General features: G+C 39.2%; 2 protein-coding genes across 6 annotated transcripts in view; both read left to right on the forward strand.

Annotated features, from left to right (window-relative positions):
* The window catches only part of agbl4 (AGBL carboxypeptidase 4), a 432,158-nt gene that overhangs the window by 356,551 nt on the left and 55,452 nt on the right, over nt 1-20,155 (forward strand). The window lies entirely within an intron of this gene.
* On the forward strand, nt 1,754-13,893 carry bend5 (BEN domain containing 5). 3 transcript variants are annotated; one of them, XM_044361601.1, is made up of 7 exons: nt 3,915-4,229; nt 4,353-4,411; nt 5,539-5,669; nt 6,635-7,112; nt 8,818-8,966; nt 11,143-11,356; nt 11,585-13,893. In XM_044361601.1, exons 3-7 carry the CDS (start codon nt 5,568-5,570, stop codon nt 11,779-11,781), a joined length of 1,140 nt encoding a protein of 379 aa, XP_044217536.1. In that variant the 5' UTR covers nt 3,915-4,229; nt 4,353-4,411; nt 5,539-5,567; the 3' UTR covers nt 11,782-13,893. The 3 variants fall into 3 exon arrangements, with proteins under 3 accessions (XP_044217535.1, XP_044217536.1, XP_044217537.1); XM_044361600.1 differs by having other exon boundaries at nt 1,754-4,411; XM_044361602.1 differs by lacking the exons at nt 3,915-4,229; nt 4,353-4,411 and adding an exon at nt 4,517-4,634.

A 20,155-nucleotide genomic window follows, 5' to 3' on the forward strand; every position in this document is an offset into this window, starting at 1 on the left:
CTTTGCCGATCAGCTTTCCCAATAGATAAAACATAGCAAAAATATTATTATTATTCCTTATTAATGTTTTTTTCCTTCAGCTTTAATGATCACTGTATCTTCAGCTTATTAGCATGCCAACAGTCTAGGCCAACTCAGAGCCCATAATAGTGAAAAGTCAACACAAAACAATGGGTACACAACATTTAACTGATATTTAAAGTGTTATAATTAATAACCTTTTGGGTGTGGAAAGGTCATTTTAGACCTACTGAAAGTGGTGCCGCCCATGTAATTACATGTGTATAATTTTATATGTAACACTGTGTAGGGTGTGTGTGTGTTTAAAAGTGTGTGCATTACAAGGTCAGTATTTGATTGTTTTTTGATGAATATCCTGTTCCTGTTCCTTGTCCTTTTTAGCCATAATTTGAACATATTATTTTACCCTTCTTCAGTTCTCTTACGCTAATGAATCAGAATCAGGAACTGTAAAATTGTAAAAACCTTTTCTTTGGTAGAATTTCTGTTTTTGTCTATAATTTCTTAATAATTTCTTGAATAAGCATTTCAGTACAACTGATGCAATAATGTTTAATACCTGAGTAGCAAATTCTGAGACAAAACAAACAACAAAAGACAGTTCATAATGTATCAGGAATTCAGTTTGTTATATTATTGTACAGTATACATTTAATATATCATAAATCTACTGCATTTTGATTTTTAGGAACTTCAACCTTAAAATTAAGTTACACATGTAATTCCTAAAGGCTACTAATTTAGCAAAATTTAGAGAAACTTATATTTGTGAATGAAAGTGTTTATAAATGAAAATTTGATAATAAAAGATTGTTGAATTTTTTTGTAAAAACATTTTTACAATTGGATGCAGGTATTGTGCTATACTTTGAAAAAACCCAACAAAGCAGAGCAAATTAAACTGAAGTGGAAAACTTGAGTACACAAAAGACGTGTTAGACAGTTTCACTTTCATCAAGACAAAAGCTGCAGTTATTAGACGCTCTTCACACCCACAAATGGTTTCCAATTCTGGCTGATTAGACCTCTGCTCAGGCTGAAGTTGGTTGGAGCTATGCTGGGATAACATGAGGTCATCAACTCACTTAACAAACTGATAGGAGTGATAAAGGTGCAACGTCACTCATCCAGTCAGTTCACCAAAAAGATGTGTTCTAATTTCATTGTACATACTAATTCAGAACAAGTTTGCAGTATTTGGTTTCACAGTGGTGGAAAAAAAAAGTATACTCAAAAAAGTATGCATGCTAAAAAAAACTTTTTAGTATCCATTTAGATTTTTAAGTTTAATGCTTTTGGACACTTTTCCCCATGATGCATTGCACAAAGGAAATAAAGAAGCTGGAAAAAGATCAAAAATAAATAAATAAAAACTTTTGGATGGTGCTTCAACAGCTTTGTCAAAATCCCAGAAAAAATAATATTTAAAAAAACTATTAAATCTTTGGAAAAACAATTTGCAGTTTAGATATGTTGATTTGTCTGTATACCGACCATACAGACAAATATGACACTAAGAAGTTATATATACAGTACATACAGTTAGTTTATTGTATTGAAAAGGCTTTTTCCACACAAGACATTTTGACCTGTCATAGTAGAACAAGCCCACAAATTGCTAATAACATTAACGATGGCTCAGATTTATTCCCACTCAGCCATGACAGTGTGACAGTGAGCCAGCAGGCACAATACCAGGACCCTGAAACCAAAGCAGCTAAATGAAATTCAGCCATCGTTCATTTTATTATTTACACCTGTGCCTTTCCTACTGACATGTCAAAATGTCATGTCTGTTAAAAAGGCTTATCTTGACACAATGTAATATGAGGGTAAGAGAGATGTCTTTACACACCCAAACAGTCTTGAGAGGGAGTCTAATTAAGCAAAAGTGAAAACACTTGAGTGGGTAGACCATTGGTTTGAAGGGCCTTTAATACCTTTACAAAACCAGTGATAAATGATACACTGTATCCTTGTATGGGTATACTGTATAAAATTGATGTAGCCTTATCAATAAAATATAATAAATACATACTGTATGTAACTACTGGCATAGATAGTGCAGGGACCAATCAGCCTTGCCGTACATACAGTATATGAGTGTATACTTTACACATATCACACGTTCACAAAACTGTACGTACCTTTAAGTACTGTGGTTTAGTTGAAGCCGAACATGAGAGTTCAGCAGTGCAGTAGAGCCAACATACCATGAAATAATTACAGCAAGAAAGAGAGAGTGCATGGGTCACGTTATGAGACTTTTGGAGCATGAAAATAGTTCTCACAGAGGCCAACGTGATGCACAGTATCATATAGAGTAGTGCAGCCACCAAAAGAACTGTACAGTAACTAGTGCAACTGTGCACATATGGTAGGAATCGAAAGTTGTGAGAGCGATTATATCAGAGTCAGTTTTATAAGATTCTGCTATTAGGAATAATATGATGCATGATTTGATGACAAAAGAGGTAATAACTGAATGTAAATAACAAACGGTGGTAATTTTACCAGAAATGTACCACTTAATTGTTAGTTGTTCTAAAAAAAATGCTGCACAGAAAGGATTTTGTGGGGAAAATACACAGTAAAGACTATCACAGTCCAAAAATGTTGAAAATACTGTTACCAAAAAAATTAATTTGGGAAGCTCAACTTTTATTGTGTCTCCCAGCAGTTTCCCGTCCATTATATTTGGAGCACCTCTATGACCTCCATGAAAGTTGTTGTTAAAAGTTTGAATTAAACTTCTCTGAGCTGCAGGAAAAAAAAACATCATGCGAGACTTTTAAAAGCAGTGGTGTTTTAAACACTGGCCACTTCAAAGACAGAGAGTTCCAGAAACTGAGCAGCCTTATGTTGACAAGCCCAGCCTTGAGGACAGGAGAGCCATTGAACAGAAGCTTAGATTAACAGTAATCCTCTGTTCGACTCGCTGAGAAGCTGCTCAAATCTCTTGTTCATCACTCTTATACCTGTTATAGTTGGTGGGGTTCTGCCAAAGTAGCAGTGCATAGATATATGAGATAACCATGACTCAGCCTAAAAAACAGCAACTTCTAATTAACCTGAAATGTTGCTAAATTGAATTTCTGTAAATGGATTCTTCACAGAAAAGTGAAGCAAGCTATAAATATCATTGCTGGAAGATGAAACCATTCACTTGTATTAAAAACAACCTAAAATACTCCCACAATAACTGAAATAAAATCACTGGCAATATGCTCTGAGAGTTATTGTCATTGCATTGTTTGCTTGTTTTTAAATTCTCTTGTATACATCTAACACACCGTGGGACTGGTCATACAGTACATTGAACAAACATCATGGGGAAGCTGGCATTTGAAACAAGCCTAATCATAACTGAACTAAATGTCTGAAACTATGAAATGAAATATCAGAGAAGAGAAAAAAAAGACTCTGTATAGTTCTGCATCAGTTACTTTTCAATTACAGCAGCCGAAGCAGAACGAAATTGTTAGTGTCATTTATCGACTGTGGTGCTCTCCATTAGAGTAACAACTGAGAGAAATCCGTCCTGTTGTATAACCACCTGGCTTTCTTACAATAACAAAGAGTTCATTTCTTCAGCTGGCCTTAAAAGTCTTTCTGGTGTGATATAAAGAACAGATGAGAAGGCTACACCAGGAAACACAGAAGAGCACATACAGACCAATGAAATCTGACCAGACAGGTAATTTTCTCACTGTAGTTCCTCCAATCAACTCCTGTAGAAGACAGAGTGAGTAATAATGTTTGTATTTTCGTCTTCTGAGAGATTAGGACTGGCCTCATCGCTTGAATTATTTTCAAGAATTAAAAAAACAAAACATATTTGCCATATAAATATTTTTTGTAGTTAAAAATAGCTTGTTTTATTTTCCTTTTGTGAATCTTGTTTGCCGTCTTAACAAATGTTTGACGGTCTATTTAATAAATAATTAGTAAGTGGAAAATAGTTTGATACGTTTCTGAAACAAATTAATCAATATTCCTTGTGATTAGGTTTGCTTATAAACATATCTTAAGTTAATGTCATGTCTATTACTTATGCCTTGATGATCAACCCTGGTGATGTGGACCAGGCAAGAGTAGCCGAGCGCAGACACCATCCCCAACCCCCCTATGTGTATATTTTTTTAATACTTTGTGAGGAAAAACTGTCAACCATATCCAAAGTGCAGGACCAAAGAGAAGTAAATAATGTATGCTTTTGTTAGATTCTTTGAAGACGATATGTGCTACGCGTTACCCGTTTCAAATGTGGAAGATTTCAGACCTCTGCACAGAACAGATTTTGATAATCAGAAGGTGTATCTGGTTCACAGAACTGAAGAGAATGGCAGCGCAGGCCAGCCGTGCGAAGCACAGATCCTTGCCCTTGCAGGTAAGTTGCCCTCTTAACACATCAGTTTTTCTCCTTTTAGAGCTGTTTTTCTCTGTCTGACCAAGTAACGTTGATGTGCGTTAAACTCGGAAACGTGTCAAAGCAAGTCCTTTTGTCCGATCTGTCAAGACGTGATCAGCTGGAGTCTGACACTGAGAGCCACAACAACGTCCTCGGCTCTGGCTAGCTAGATGTGCTAGTTAGATATGCTAAGATAAGTTTGGTATGTGGTCATACCTTATCATCAGTGCTTTGCATTACATGTTTACATTCGTGGTGTCGTGTTCCTAGAGTTAGCTCTCTTGTTTCGATACAGTAGTGCTGGATGTTTCGTTAAATACGTGGCATGCAACGTTAGCCAGTCACAACGGTTGTTTACAACATGTAGCTAACGCTTGCTAGCTTGTTAGCATGTTAGCGCTGACGCGCTAGTTAACTGCGTGCACACGCAAAGCTGTCACTTCATTATAAACACATCCGACAGACTGTTGTTGACCCCTTATTGTTTTTATAGAGGTTTGATGATGTAGCTGAGACGCTAGCCCGACAACTTTGGTGTGTTGCGGTTAGCTTGTTAGCTGGCTCATCTGTATGTTTGTGCCATACTGAAGGATGCGGTGCTGCAGTCATCTCCGTATCTCAGACACCTAAGCAGACATAGCAACCTGTCCGTCAGTAACATGACAGCGCATCATGTTAATGTGCTGAAGTGTGCAAGTGACATGCCTGGCGTAGCTGCAGGTACAGTAATGTTGCTCACGGTCGTTTTGTAGACTCGATGTTTAACTAGTTTACTACATCACTAATCCCCGAATCTGAGCTGTCTGGGCTGCAAGCTCGGTCCAGTCTAACTAACGCCTTCACAGTGTCAGTCATGCTAAAGCTCTGTATAGTCAGGATCATTTGCTTCACAGTCCTCTGTGATGTGCTTAGATTTTAGTTGACAGCTAGGAGAAACGTTACCAGCTTGCTAAAGTTAGTTTATTCTAGCAGAATGGAGAGACAAAACGCCCCTGGTTCGAGTTGGACAAATGGATGAAAAGAGTTCTGTTGTTACTTGAGATGAAAAATCTAACTTTTTGGGAACTTGATGAGTTTCTTCATGCTTCTATTTTTGAATTTTACAGATACAGTAGAGGAATTTGAAGACAGTATAATGCAAAAGAAGATGAAAATTCCCAAGATGTCCATCAAGAATTCAGGAAACTGTATTGAGAACAATTTTGGAGAGGAGAGAATGCCACTCAGGCATAAAAAGGTATGATCACCCAAAGTAGACAGTGGTTATGTTGTATTGCAACAGAAGTCTGTACATTTAAATGAGTTACTGGCAGCACTGGGAAATAGACGTATACTTGTACTTATCCTCACATTGACACCAGTATTACGACATACCACCACACTGCTTCTTGATTATGATTTAATGATGTTTATTTATTGATAACACAACTGAAATGACATTTTGATGCAGTGATAACATATTTAAACAGCCATGTTTGTATCCGGGAGTGCCTAGATTACTTCCAATCATTTATTTTAACATAGTAAAAACAAAGTTAAAAAAAAGAAGCATTTTGCCCTTCAGTACATTATTTAAATTGATAGTTTTGTGCTGTGTCAGTTTGGACCCTGAATAATTTTACTAATTGTAAAAAAAAAAAAAGGTGATATCAACACAGTGTAACTGTGGGTGCATGTGTGACTGCATGTGCCAAGTTGACGTGTATACATGAATCTCATATATATTGATGATAACATGTCACATTTCCATAAACTTGGCAAACACCCAAAATCCCTCTTGCTATTTTTACCATATGCTGGATTAACACAAATTCAGCACTCTGGACAGCTGCCCTTTCACAGACAAATCCTCTGAGCGGCTCATCAAAGAACTCAGTGACTCCTCTCCTCCCAGTTCCTATTGAGATTCCCACAGTCAAAACAAATTGTTTGTCTGTCTGTCATGTCATTTTTAGATTTGATGTGTAGTTTTTACATCTTCTGTGCATTCAACTGTGGAATTGAATGACCTCTTGTTACACATTAAGTGCATTTAGTTTCTGCTGCAGCAAAGAGATTTGTGATATTCAGTAAAAACTAAAATAAGCCTGGCTCCAAAGACATGGCACATTTATATCATGTTCATATTCCTGCTTTGTAGTTAATACAATTCAAATTAGATTTTTTGGGCTTCCCTGAATTTACAGTTATTCTTTTCCTCAGGCCCTATCTCAGGACCATGGACGCCCCCTTTCCAACTCCTCCAAGAGCCTGGCAGCAGTAGTGGCTCGCCTGGAGAGAAATGCAGCCAGCTCCTGTATGGAAGGGGAAGAGGACCTGGATGAGGACCGGCTGGCCGAGGAGGGAGAGGATGCAGACGACGAAGATGACGATATGGAGGCAGAGCATCAGCAACATCATCACCAGCAGCAACAACAGCATTTGGAGGTGGACACGGATTGTGTGTCTGAGGTAGCTGCAGCCGTGGTTCCCAGGGTCTTGTATGAGGAGCTGGTTCACAGCTACAGGCAACAGGAGGAGGAGATGAGGAGGCTGCAGCAGGAGCTGGAGAGAACCCGCAGGCAGCTGGTGCAGCAGGCCAAGAAACTGAAGGAATATGGCAGCTTGCTGACAGAGGTCAAAGAGCTGAGGGACTTCAACCGGAGGCTGCAGGACGTACTTCTCATGAGACTGGGAAGCGGTGAGAGACCAGGAGCATGCACACCAACACACATACCACTGCTGCCTTTGCCACAGAGTTTAATAATAACATTTAACGTTATTGGTCCCCCGAAGAAATTGTCCACAAAAGTCAAATCAGTTGGTACTGAGCATAATTACCTATGTGGCAGTAAAACTGCTATTTGGGGGCTCAGAACTTTGTAATTTTAGAGTCAATATAAACTGCAACATCTGTACAGCCAGAAATTGCCAGTTACAGTAAAAAGGTGGTGGGATCCAACAGTGTAGACACACTATAATCCCAGTTTTTACTGTATTTCCACACAATTCATTGTACCCTCTCTGACATGAAAAGGATCTAAGCCATTTTTAAGAACAATGTCAAATGCCAAACATAATGTTTCTGGCAAATGGGTCTGAAAAAAGACAAAGATTCATCTGGAATATTTTTAGCTGTGAGATAAAGGTCTTTAAATAGCTTTGAATTACTTTTCAGACCTTGTCTGTTTAGTTCAAAGGACTGCAGTTTAAATTCTGAGGCATTTAACTAAAATGAAGACACAGATATAGTTATAAATTAAACTTGACTAGAATAAAATTGAGGTTGGATATGTTAGCGTGGCTCATGCTGGCCTCTTATGTTGGCAGGTTGGACTAGTGGTCATAGTGACCATCGTGGAACAGAAATTTGTGAGGTCATGCCACTCAAATGTTTTGCCAAAAAATTGGTTGTGAAAGGAGGTGGGGCAAGAATTGCCTGCGTGCTTACCCATTGTAAGTTTCTCCTAATAGAAGCATAAGAAAAATGCAAATTTTGTTAATTCACCACTGTGTTAAACAATATAGGCTATTTGACAGTGATCATTTGTTACCATAATTTATGTGTAAATGATTAAACTTGTGTCATGGATTGCAGTTTTGTTTCTATATATTAATTTTAAAGACCTCATGTAGCAGTGTCACAATATTGCTATTGTGCAATAAGCCGGAAGTCAAGTCAAGTTTTTTATCCTGTGTATCTCAGGACAGGAAGTTGTACCAGCTAATAGACACTCAAAATATAACAAGATCATAATCCAGCTATAGGATTTCAATAGATCCAGTACTAAAGTAGAAAATCCAATATAGGAAGTTGAATGAAATGCACTGTAATTGTAGGTGTGATTAAAAGTGGTGTCATTGCAGTGCACAGCAGTATACAAACTGTAGCTTCGCCAGATGCTGGTGTTAACCTCACCCCCCCGTAGATCTGGACACAGGCGCCCGGCTACTGGCTAGACCATCTAATGGACAGGCTAAAGATTAGAGCACCCTGGGGTGCTGTCGGGCAGGGGATGGAGTGCGCTGACCGATATTAAAACTCATCAACTACATTGGAGCTTAGCGTGGCCAGCCACCAAGCCAGCTTAGTTACTGGGCTAAAATAACCTCCTGTCTCGAGGCACAGGCAAGCCTAGGTCCAAGCCCAGAAGCAAGACCAGAAAATTCTTGGCCATGTGCTACTAGATATCATAGGGATTAAGGTGCAACTGGCTGTCTACAACTAATATGTTGTCTAATGTTATTGGACGCTGTTGTTTTTTTGTTGTTATCTTCCATGGTTTTGGAAAGTTGACCAGCAGTTGATGAATGGCTTTTGACTGGGCCTCAGCTTAAAATGTTGACAGACATGGATTGTTGCTTGTATCCTGTAATGTTAAAAATCTTGTTTGTATCATTTCCAGAGCCTATGCATGACAATGGTACTCAGACAATCAAGGCTGAAGTGGTTGAACCCATTGTTGAGGCCCAGGAAACATGCAGAGAAGAAGCCAACACCAGTTCCAGCTACTCGCCCTCTCCCAGAACAGTATACACCTGCAATGATGGGAAGGTCAGTCTCACTGCACAAAGGAACACTCTTCATTCTGTTGGATTTTCATGATTCCCCTTTAGCTGGAACATGATTACCACCCTTTTCAACTGTTTTGTTTTGTCTTGTCTCTGTCTGATCACATGGCTATTTAACTGCCACCAAACCTGCCATACGGTCTTTGTGATGTTCCCTGTCTGTTTTCATCTCCTTTATCTTGTTTGTCTGTTCTGACATTTATTCTTGGAGGCAAAATCAACCATCCAAATGTAAACAAAAAGCTAGCCCCAGCACTGAAATTCAAAACACAGTACTGAAAAATGCCATCACTCAAAAATGGACTCACAGGCCTTTTACATGGACCAACAGACAACAAATTAATCTGGTGTTTTGTTGCTGTTAAAGCTTTGTTTTTGTCATATAATCAAACACTACATTACAGATTGTGCATTTAAACCTTCACTTGCTGATATCCAGTAACACCTCTCACCCTTGGAGAGGCCTGAACTCTGTGGGTGACCGTGGGAAGTAGCCTGATTTTGTAGGAAATGCTGTATTTCCTCTTAACACCCGTGAACCTGGGAACTTGCTGTCATAGTTGATCAGTCCCTTCCCCCTTGGCCACTGTGCCCTAGCAGGTAAACAAGGTTGAGAAGATTATTATTGTTCCTGCAAGCCCAGCCAGCATCATCATTGTTTATTAGGCTGTTAGGGTTCTTTACTCCCTCCACTGCTGTAACTCAACCAGCGTCCTGTCTCTGATGACAGGGGGGGAATTGGTACTACAAGCTCTGGGGCCTGCAGCCACTTCAAGCGTGAAGAACACTTGCAAATTAGAACTCTCCTACATCAGGGACCCCATATTAATTATTTGCACAAGAGGAATTTAAAGTGACTGACAGGTTAGCCCTAGTGAGAGAGCGAAAGGGGGAATAGGTGGAAAGGAAGGAGGAGAGATGGAGAGAGAGCGATAAGTGAGAGCAACGGTGAGGGAGGATGAAAACAATCTTGTCTAACTTGAGGGCAGTAAAAAGCTTGTTTGCTGGCCGTGGGCCTAAAGCACATTAGCTGCACAGGGAAAAGCCTTTTGGATGCTAGCCTAAAGACTTTACAGTGATAAGAGAGTAGAGAAGGCAAAGAGAGTCACATATGCCCCCTGCTGCATTAGCTCACCTAGAAGACCAGGGCAGTCTGTCTAGGCTGGCAATCGGCTTGGCGTGTTTGGTGCAGGCTTATGCAACGTGCAGTGACAGTGGGTGGAGAGCTACAGGCTAAGTTCATAGTGGAGGTAATCCAGGCTACAAGCAGCCAGTGGCCTGAGCTTATTTGCGTATCCTAGTTGGTGAAAGTGGTGCTTCTTGGGATTTGTAATTTGGTCTAAGTGTGAGCTGGTTAAGATGTGTTCTACTGCAGCTAGCTATGATCTGCCTGGTCCATTTAGATTTAGAGGGTTTTACATCCACATGGAGCATTGGAGATTGGGAACTGGCAGCACATGTCAACAAATGTTCCAGGCAAGTGGGATGTAAGCATTATCATAACGGAATAATATTTCTAAATATATAAAAATATAAGAGTGTGGTATTAAGGAGTTTAACTACACATGTAAATGTGTTTTTTCAGTAAAAAAGCCTTAGTCTCCAAATATAATACCAGATAAAGTGAAAGTTAGTCTTTTAAGTATGCTTCTCTCACCCACTGACTTCTCTCTTGCTCTCTCCTGTTAGACTCCTTTTTTTGACGGTTACATACATTTTGTTTCCAGAATCTGATCTGTAAGCAATAATACTGTAACCACTGCATTGAAGTCTGATGTTTCAGCATCTGTTGTATCTGTTATACTATCAAGGAAACAGGGATAAAATCCATGTTTTTGTCCACTTTCAATTCCCACTGTCTCAAGTTTTTTTTTTTCCATCTTAGGCATTTAATAAAACTTATTTTCACTTCACTTTATTCTAAATGTGGATTAATCAAACAGATGGGTAACTACAATAAAAATGATTTTCTCTACTGGATGGGGCAGACAGATCCTCAATAGGTAGAGTAGTGATGAGTGAGCAGGTGTGGAGTAAACTGTCCCTCGCAGAATGTAAAGTGTTAATGTACAACATTTAAAACATTTTTGATCTTCAGCATACTGTACATTCATGTTTTAAAATATGGTGTTCACAGTCCTCTGTTGTCCTCTCTACAGGTACACCTCGGTGGTGGCATCTGGGTGGAGGAGGAGAAGTGGCACCAGCTGCAGCGGACCCAGGGAGACTCCAAGTTCACAAAGAACCTGGCTGTAATGATCTGGGGCACAGAAACCCTCAAAAACCGTAGTGTCACTGGAGTGGCCACCAAAAAGAAGAAAGATGCTCTGCCCAAACCTCCACTCTCACCCAGCAAGCTGAAAATCGTCAGAGGTAAGATTCCTACCTGCACATAAGGTTTAAACCTATAAAATGTGAGAGATGGATCCTCCCTCTGATGGATCTCTTGTAAGCTGAGACAAGTTGGAAATCATCAGGTACAGAAAAATTATCTGCTTTATTCATACATTCAAACATAATTATATTCATTACACACCAAACAAAAATAAGATCATCAGTTTTAAATTTCATGTGGTCTGACTACTCACACTCCTTCCCCAGAGTGTCTCTACGACAGAGTGTCTCAAGAGACAGCCGACAGTGCAGAGATTACGCAGAGATTGTCCAAAGTGAACAAATACATTTGTGAAAAGATAATGGATATCAACAAGTCCATCAAGAACGAGGAGCGACGGGAGTCCAAGCTGCTCATCAGACAAACAGTCAAGATGGAGAACTTCACATATGATGGCATGTAGTGATCAACTGTTGTCACGCCGGCGCCTTCTCCCCCCCCTCCCCCGTGGTCCGCAGGATATTGAGGGGACTTGATTTGGGTGATTGGAGGAATGTTTGTCACAGTTTCAGGAGTAGTTGTATTCCTTTTACACATTGGATTGGTTATTATGTGAAATGTTAAAACAAATAGGCCCCTTCTGAGCTCCCTATGTGACTTGAGCAACCATCACCTTCCTCAGTGCCCAGTTTGCAAATGTGGCTCACAGACAGCTTTACCCACTGGTCAGAAGTTGAACACATGTGAACTAGTTTGATGTGAACTGGTATGAGTATTTTTATAAGCTTTACTGTGGGATTGGTACAGAGACACGGTTTATTGACGTGTGTGCATTTGTGTCAAAAGAGAGATTAGATGTGATTGTGAGATTAATTTATTGTTCTGTGTCAGAACATAAGTTTGAGTCCTTAAACTTTTAAAAAGTAAGAGGTTATTTCCCTAGATAAAGTCTTCTGATGCTAAAAAGAAGAGGATGCTCGCTTGCATTAGATCTTAGATGTGTGAAAGGTTGGGTGATCTGGTGACTACCCAATTACTGCTGGGGATCTGAGTGTTTATTGTTGGTACTTACTGCATAGAATGGGACATCAGGGTCTCGGATGCATAAGTCTTAATTAGTAACAGCCATATTGCATATTGCAACAGAGACTCTGTTGCTCCAAGAGATTCATTTTGAGTTTGCTCCCTCCTTAAACTGTAGGTCAATCACAACACATCACTTCATTAAAAAGAGGGTTTACAGAGGTTTAACGGGAAGTATGACTCTAGAGTATATAGTTTTGTGCTGTGTTTGTTTTGTTTTTTTATGTTGATCTTTTAGTTATGAACATTTGCCATCAATGAGAGGACACAAGGAAAGGTTTTAGATGTGATATTCCTGTGTTACTCTTAATCAAACCTGTCACTTGCAGACGATTTGACTGTTTAACAAGTTGTAGTGGTACAGGCACGTTGATGCCTAGAAAGGCCTTAAATGGATTTGGCAATCACCAGGGGCTGGTATGCCCCTGGGTTTTCTAGTAAGCTGTGATTGTAAATGTATAGTAAGCTGAAGTGATGAAGCTTCACCTGCACTTTGCTGTGAGAATGTAAGAGATGGCTAGGTACTATTTTCTGTGTGATTCACACCATTAAGTTGAGCTGAGCCGGGCTACTCGCTATCCCACCCCTCCTGTAGTTAAAAGATGCTGTGCTGCATGGGAAAATGTGGGGAAGAAAATCAGGGCACAGCTCTGCACGGTTCAGGTCATCTTCTTGTGGAAGGAGTGTTAGCTGTGGGTAAAGCTGTCTGAAACACTATTGTGCTGTTGATGTTTTCTGGGCCTCCTGAACCCATAATAACCCCCCTCTTTTTTAAGCCACACCACTGGGGAACAAAGTAAGGTCGCTCCAGTGACAATTTCCTCTGAGCTATGCCATCAGAACTTTGAAAATGTCCTCTTTTTCTTGTATGTTTTTTAAAGTTTATTTTTTTCTCTTCGGTTGTTTTATTGTTGGTTTGTGTGGCTGTCTGCAGGCTGGAACTAAATGCTGCAGATTGAAATCTCAACTGTGACCTAGCAGTGGCTAACTGTGAATCTGCTGCAGAGCTGCCCATCAAGCCTTTCTCCTCTTCACACTCTAGATTCTTGTATGTCGGTTGGTTTATTTCTCTCTATCATTTTTGTCTGTCTTGGTTTTTGTTATTTCAAAAGTTCAGATCAGCCTTTTGTTAAGCTACCTTTATGTTTTGGAGATATTTTAGTGTACATAAAACACATCTTTTTTTTTTAATTTTTCACCAAACATGGATATTTCAGTTTCTAGTCATGTTACATGTTATAGTTTTAAGGTTCTGGTCAAGTTCTGGTTTATCTAATTGATGTTGTAATTCCATGTTACCTGACAATTTCTTGTGTTTCTTTTTACACTCATATATTTTGTTTGTTTGTTTTTTCCATACGAATTGTTGGCTTTAAGCTTGATATTGTATCCAAATGTAGATCAGTGGAATCTACAAACAAAAGAAAAAAATATCTCCCTTTCTTAGCCAAAGTGATCTCTGAGGACAAGAGAGACAAGGCTTCCCTTAAAATCAGATTTTGAAAGAGCCCATACATTATATTACATTCACAACATGTGATATTTGATAAGCCTCACTTGGAATCTACCTTGGATTTCTAAAAATCTGCCACAGTAAGATGAGATTCTGTATCATTAAACCATTGTACTAGAGCAATGGAGATGCAGTATTTAGATCAACACAAATCATTTACATTGAATGCACTTTAAACTTCTGGGCAATTTCCTCAAACTTAAAGGCATACTATGCAGGATTTGTCGGTTGCTGTTTGTAAACACAACATTCAAAGTTGACCCTTCCTCCCCAGCTCAATGACACCAGAGCACGAGAGAGAGCAGCAGTGGTCGAGCAAGCTAGAGAGTGAATGAAGAGAGGGAGAGGTGGTAGCAGAACAAAGCAGTGAATTAGATAAATAAAATGTAATTTTTTGATTGTTTCATGGTGGGTGTGTGTGTGTGTGTGTGTGTGTGTGTGTGTGTGTGTGTGTGTGTGTGTGTGTGTGGGGCTCAGCCCCACCCTCTGTCAAACAGAGACCTTTTCTCTTCACACATCTGAGACAGAGAGCACAGCGGAGCAGAAGAGAGAGACAGCAGTGTAACTTGGTCGCTACACTCACACGCTGTTATTGGCTGGGGGCTACATATTGCTGCCCAAAAGTTTATGCCTACAAACATCCCGAACACAGCAAAATAATAAGAAAATACAGGCAGAGAGCAGGGTCTCTGTAGATACATACACCACCACCACACACTTCTAGTGGATCATAAGTGATGATTGAGAGGGATTATTTTTGTATGAGCCTATAAATTGTTAATTAGGAAAATCCTGCACAGTATGCCTTTAAAGAAATGTACTTGTGGTATTCGTCCTTTTTTAAATGTCTATATACTAGATTAAGGCCTAGCGATCATTGTATTATCATAAAGCACCTTAGAACATTTTGGTTTATTGTTTTGTATGGCAAGAATGAGTTATGGGATATAGTTTTGTTTGTCGGTCAGATATGCCCCGGACACACCGACGCTCAACAACAAGCTTGATAGATTTAATACTTCCAAAACGAATATTTAAATCTTAAAAGATTTATTCAAGGTGTTTGGAAAAACCAATTTTCCACAAGTCACACTATGTTGAAACTGGATTCTCTAACTCCACCATGGCCTCCTGAACAAATTGACAAGCAAAAGTCAACAACTCTTAGCTTTCAAGCCCAAATCGCGATTCACCAATCTTAAGACTTTTACCTTTTGAAATGTGCACTCTGACTGGAATATGTGCTTTAACTTAATGTGTCAAGATGCTGGTTATGTGTAGATATGACTTATATAGAGGATAAATGTGTGTTTTTACAAATGAGTGGTAAATGTAAGCCAAAGTATTGAATGCTGAGATCAAGCTAAAGAAAGGCGGGATGCTGACTGAGGAATCAGCAGGGTTTGCACAAAAAAATGGCCCATGCCAAGGTAATAGAATCTAGTGAATCTTAATCCACCAAAATGGTGACATGTTATTGATAGATTTTTTGGATTTCTGAAATTATCCAATATTCTTTTTCCTTTAGTTTTTTTTTCCCTGTACAAAGCAACATGTGAGGTTTACGTGTGCTAGCATGTATTCAAAATACATGCTGTTTAAAAGAAAGAAAAGATTTCTGCTGTGCAAAGCAACCTTGCTGAAATTCTGACAAATTGTCGTGTATTGTGTTTGTGTTTGTTTCTTTGTTGTTTGATGCCAAAAGGGGATGGGGGTTAAAATAATGCTTTAAGATAGAGCATTAATAGAGCTATTACATCATCTTAAATGTTAACTTGCTTTCAAAGGCTGGTTTCCTGGAGCACGATTAAGCCTAATCCTTTAACTAAAACCATCTTTAGCGGATGAAATCTGTATGGAAGTGCTGTATGTTTTTAACCCAGATTTGGCTTAATCTGTGATGGCAAGGCCAATCTCTATCAAATGTACCAAGTCACTTGCAGAGGAGCAGTTTGGGTTTTAGCAGCATATTAGTTACATACACCAACAAATAACCTGGCATAAATGGATACTGTAGGCTAGCTTGGCTCTGTAAGACAACACCAGACCTTCCAGTACTCTCACTGTCACACTCAAGTAGCGATAGGGAGGAAGTTTAACCTCACTAGCTCTGTGATCCTCTTCTGTGCCACCTGTAGTTCCTTACTCCTGACATTGGCATCCATACCTGACATTTATATGGACTGGATTTTAAAAATGCACATGTATCAAGATAATAACAAATCCTGTCCTCCTCGCTTGGTGTTTTGGCTTATGTTGTGAACACCTGTCAAATCTTTCAAAGTGAGGGAGCTTTATGTTGCTGTTTGACGGGCTGATTGGGAAGAGAGATCAGTTCTAGCTTCACTGTGTGGAACAAGATAAATGGCTTTATCTTGCACTTTTCACAGCTAAGTGTACACAGAACACATTATTGTTTGAGCCTCAGATACAATGTCAAACTTACTTCAAAATGCGAAAAAAAAACGTGAGGAACACATTGTTAGGTCTATATTTTTCTTAAGGTATCAGTAACTTTGTATACAATCCACAAACCGGTTCTACTTCATCTAACTTCACCGTCCTACCTCATTGTTACTCTGGTGTTTGTTTGTCAGTGACTGTAAACTATGTGTGTATATTAAATCTATAGGAAAGGTATACCTGGTTACTCTCAATATGTACAGATTATAAAACTTGTAAAACACCTCAGTTCACAATATCATTCTTAGAAGAAATCAGTTTTATTACCTGCTTAAAGATGCTGCTGTAAAGGGGTGTCTGCGTGAGGGGTTGTCTCTGAATATATATCTTTGCTCTTTGCTATGTTGTGCAGTTGATCAGTGGTTGTGTTCTGTCTCTGTATTGCATTCTGAGATTTTTACTGGTTGACGGTGCTACCAGCAAACAGTTCTAAACTGATATGTCTATCGGACCTCAAATGGTGCTGTTTTTCTATGTTTTTATCCTCATACAGCTATGTTTTATTCAGGTGTGTCAACCGCCACTATCCCCTCAGCTTATCAACTTAATGAGATTTAAAGCCAAAATATTTCGCAAAATGTTAATCCTGCTATTACTGTATCAACTATATGCTATCCATCCAAATATTGTAGATAGTGATTATATCCTCAGCTGTGAGTTTCAGAAGTACCTCAGAACCTGCTGATTTTAAATGGATGCATCTGCTTTTAGCACCTGTTCTCTATCAATATCACATTGTTGCAGTGTATTTCAGAAATATGCATTTTTACTGGTTAGATCAGGTTACGCTATAGGTAGTACATTAAATCACACTCAGATGGCAGTTAAATTAAAAAGGATACCACTGTTCACTGGTTGCACGCCAGATTGTCATAACAAAAGAAATCTCAGTCTGACTGTGCAGCGTATATTACAGTAGAGGAGGTCCTCAGCAAAACCATGTTCTGTTTGAGTCTAGTCCGCCTTGTTTTACAGAAAACAGATTCCATTGGAAGTTTAAGATGATAGTGTGACATCTATCAGAAAATTGGGAATACACTGATGGTATAAACTACAACCCCATCTGGCTGAAAATTAAATCTGTCATAAATATTATGGAGATCAGTTTTCATGGTATACTCATGAAGACTGTTTTGGAAGTTTGTGGGTCAATTTTATGTCCGAGTGATTTTATCTGGGTACCACTTTTACCTGTTATTCACTAATTCTGTTAAAAAATAAAATGTAATTTTTGGTAATAGTGTAGCAACTAGTAAATGATTGACATACCCATATAGTGTCTGGACTCGGCTTAATTATTCTAAAAGTGCATTATATTTCTTCTTTTGCCCAATGCAGTGACACCAATGGAATCTTTTCTGCGCCAAAGTGTTTGAAATATTTTGAGGTTTTTGGGGTGGTTTGCTCTACCTGTCAGTATGTACATTTGGTTTTTTGTTTTGTTTTTTTTACTCTGACCACGTCTGTGAACATGAAATGTGCTGGATAAAATCCTCTCTACTGTGAGCAGTGTGTGTTCAAATACATAGCAGTTGGTTTCATGGAAGCACTTAAGCCATTTGTTGGACTGTTTCATAATGGTTCAATTGTAAGCTTTGCTCTGGTCCAGGGATTTGACCCAGAGAGTTGTGTGTGTAATTGAATTCCTATGCAGGTGTTGAGTTGTAATCACCTGGTACCACATCAATGTTGGGTGGAGGGCAAACCAGGGAGAGAGATTAACTGGAGGGTGTTCAAACCTTTGAATGTGTATGCACAGCCTTGAGATTGAGTCGAAGGGGACAATGGCGACATAACAAATCCGAACTATTACTACATTTTCATACTCATTTAGTGAGTTGAATTAAACTGAGCTATACAGGGCTGCTTGGGTATACCTGTCTGTAGTTGTAACTGCATTGCAATGATCATTAGGGAAAGACAGGGTTGTTACTGTATGGAGTATTGCCAGTTGGTATGATAATGTGAAAAGAATTTCAAGTCTATTGCAGTAAACACTCCCTTTCCCTACTTTAGCTTTTCCAGAGGCAACCCTACAGAGGCAACCCTACTTATAACATAGAAAATGTTATAAGTATATGCGATAGTCTTTGCTAAACCGGCCACACCTCTGCTATGCGAGCAACTCTTTGATGCTTAGCATCCTGTTCTGTGTTTTCTCTTGCTGCATTCAGGAACACCTGTTTAATGTATAGATAAACAGAAATAAATCCAGACTTTTATTCTATCAGCACAAACCTCTTGTTGTCTTTTTTTTGTCTTTTCCTGCTGCACGTCTCTTGTCAAAGAAACAATCTTCAAGACAAGACTCATGTTGGAAACTGAAAACTAAGGTTACAGCCACATCTAACTTGTACAATACCAAGGATCCCTCTTCCTCCACTGTACTGTATTTTTGTGTTTAATGGACAGAGAGTTTGATGAGAAGATAGATACCAATCTGTCTATGATGAATATGAAGCTCCTGCCAGCAGCTTCTTAGCTTAGCTTAGCATAACGACTAGAAACGGGGGGGGGGGGGGGGGGGGGGGGTACCTATTTTTTTTAAATCTGTAGAAAAGTTGAAGTGTAAAAATATCAATTTGACACTTCATGTGCGGTTATGTGGCAAACTGTTTCTTGGCTGGAAGCAGTAACTTCTTGGATTTTAGCAGTTTCCTATTGCTTTCAACCTTTGTGCTAAGTTAAGCTAACCGGCTACTGGCTGTAGCTTTATACCTAGCAGACTGACATTTTGGGAAATACCTTTGCAGAGATTTTTATGAGAATATATCTAACCATTCCTTTAATTGTGGTACCTGCATCAAAGGAAGTCCAAAACCATCAGCAGACATCAACATTTTCAATCAAGTCTGACTAATCAGTGTAGCTGTACCCTATTGTTCGTTGTTAAGACGAATTTGCAGGGGCTCTGAGTGAGTAGTAACTTAATTTTCATAGCTGGTATTTTCACCTCAATCTGTGTATTTTAAAACCACAAAATCAGGGTTAAATCTGGTCACTAGGCGTGCTAACCTATATTATAACTTAAAGGTGTTTTTTTTTTTTCTACTGGAATACCACTTAACGGGTGTCAAAAGAGTTTTTATTTTCAGATTGATGGCCATGTGTGCTAAATGGGTTTCATAAAATCTTCATGACCCCTAGGCTAATGCAAATTTCTCAGCACATAGCGACCCAATAAACTTAATTTAAATGCAAAATTAAAATTAGAGTTTGCTGGACAATGGTAGAGATTTACTTTTAAAACATGTCACCCAGGAGTCTGACGCCATAAAGACAGACAGAGTAAGATGAGCTCTAGTGTTATTTTTCTGACAACTTATTCCACCATACACAAATCAGTGTAGCTGTTAAGGTTCCAGTGCCTTTTCACGCCACATCCGACGCCAACTTTCCATCCTCATGGGCTCTGTAATCAACTTCTGCCACCACAAAAATCAATCCTGCTCGCCTTCACATCCACAACTCTTTGAACACAGTTTTGTGTTTCAAATTTGGTGTGTTTGTGTGTGTGAGCGCATATCTGCAGTGAAGGTGAGGGATTAACAGGCAGATTGTTCTCAGTGTCGGCCACAAGATAACAGGATGGCAGAGACCAACAGTTCATCGTCCCGTATTTGTTCATTCGGTTCCCTTGCTGGTGGCCTGCCGCTGTGCCACACAGCATGCCGATGATTGGCAGTGCTATATCTAACATGTCCCAAGTCCAAACAATATTGCAATATCAACTCAGCTGCATGAGAGCAAGATAAGACAGAAATGGGGTGTTGACATA

Source organism: Thunnus albacares, chromosome 9 (genome assembly GCF_914725855.1).
Source record: "Thunnus albacares chromosome 9, fThuAlb1.1, whole genome shotgun sequence".
NCBI lineage: Eukaryota > Metazoa > Chordata > Actinopteri > Scombriformes > Scombridae > Thunnus > Thunnus albacares.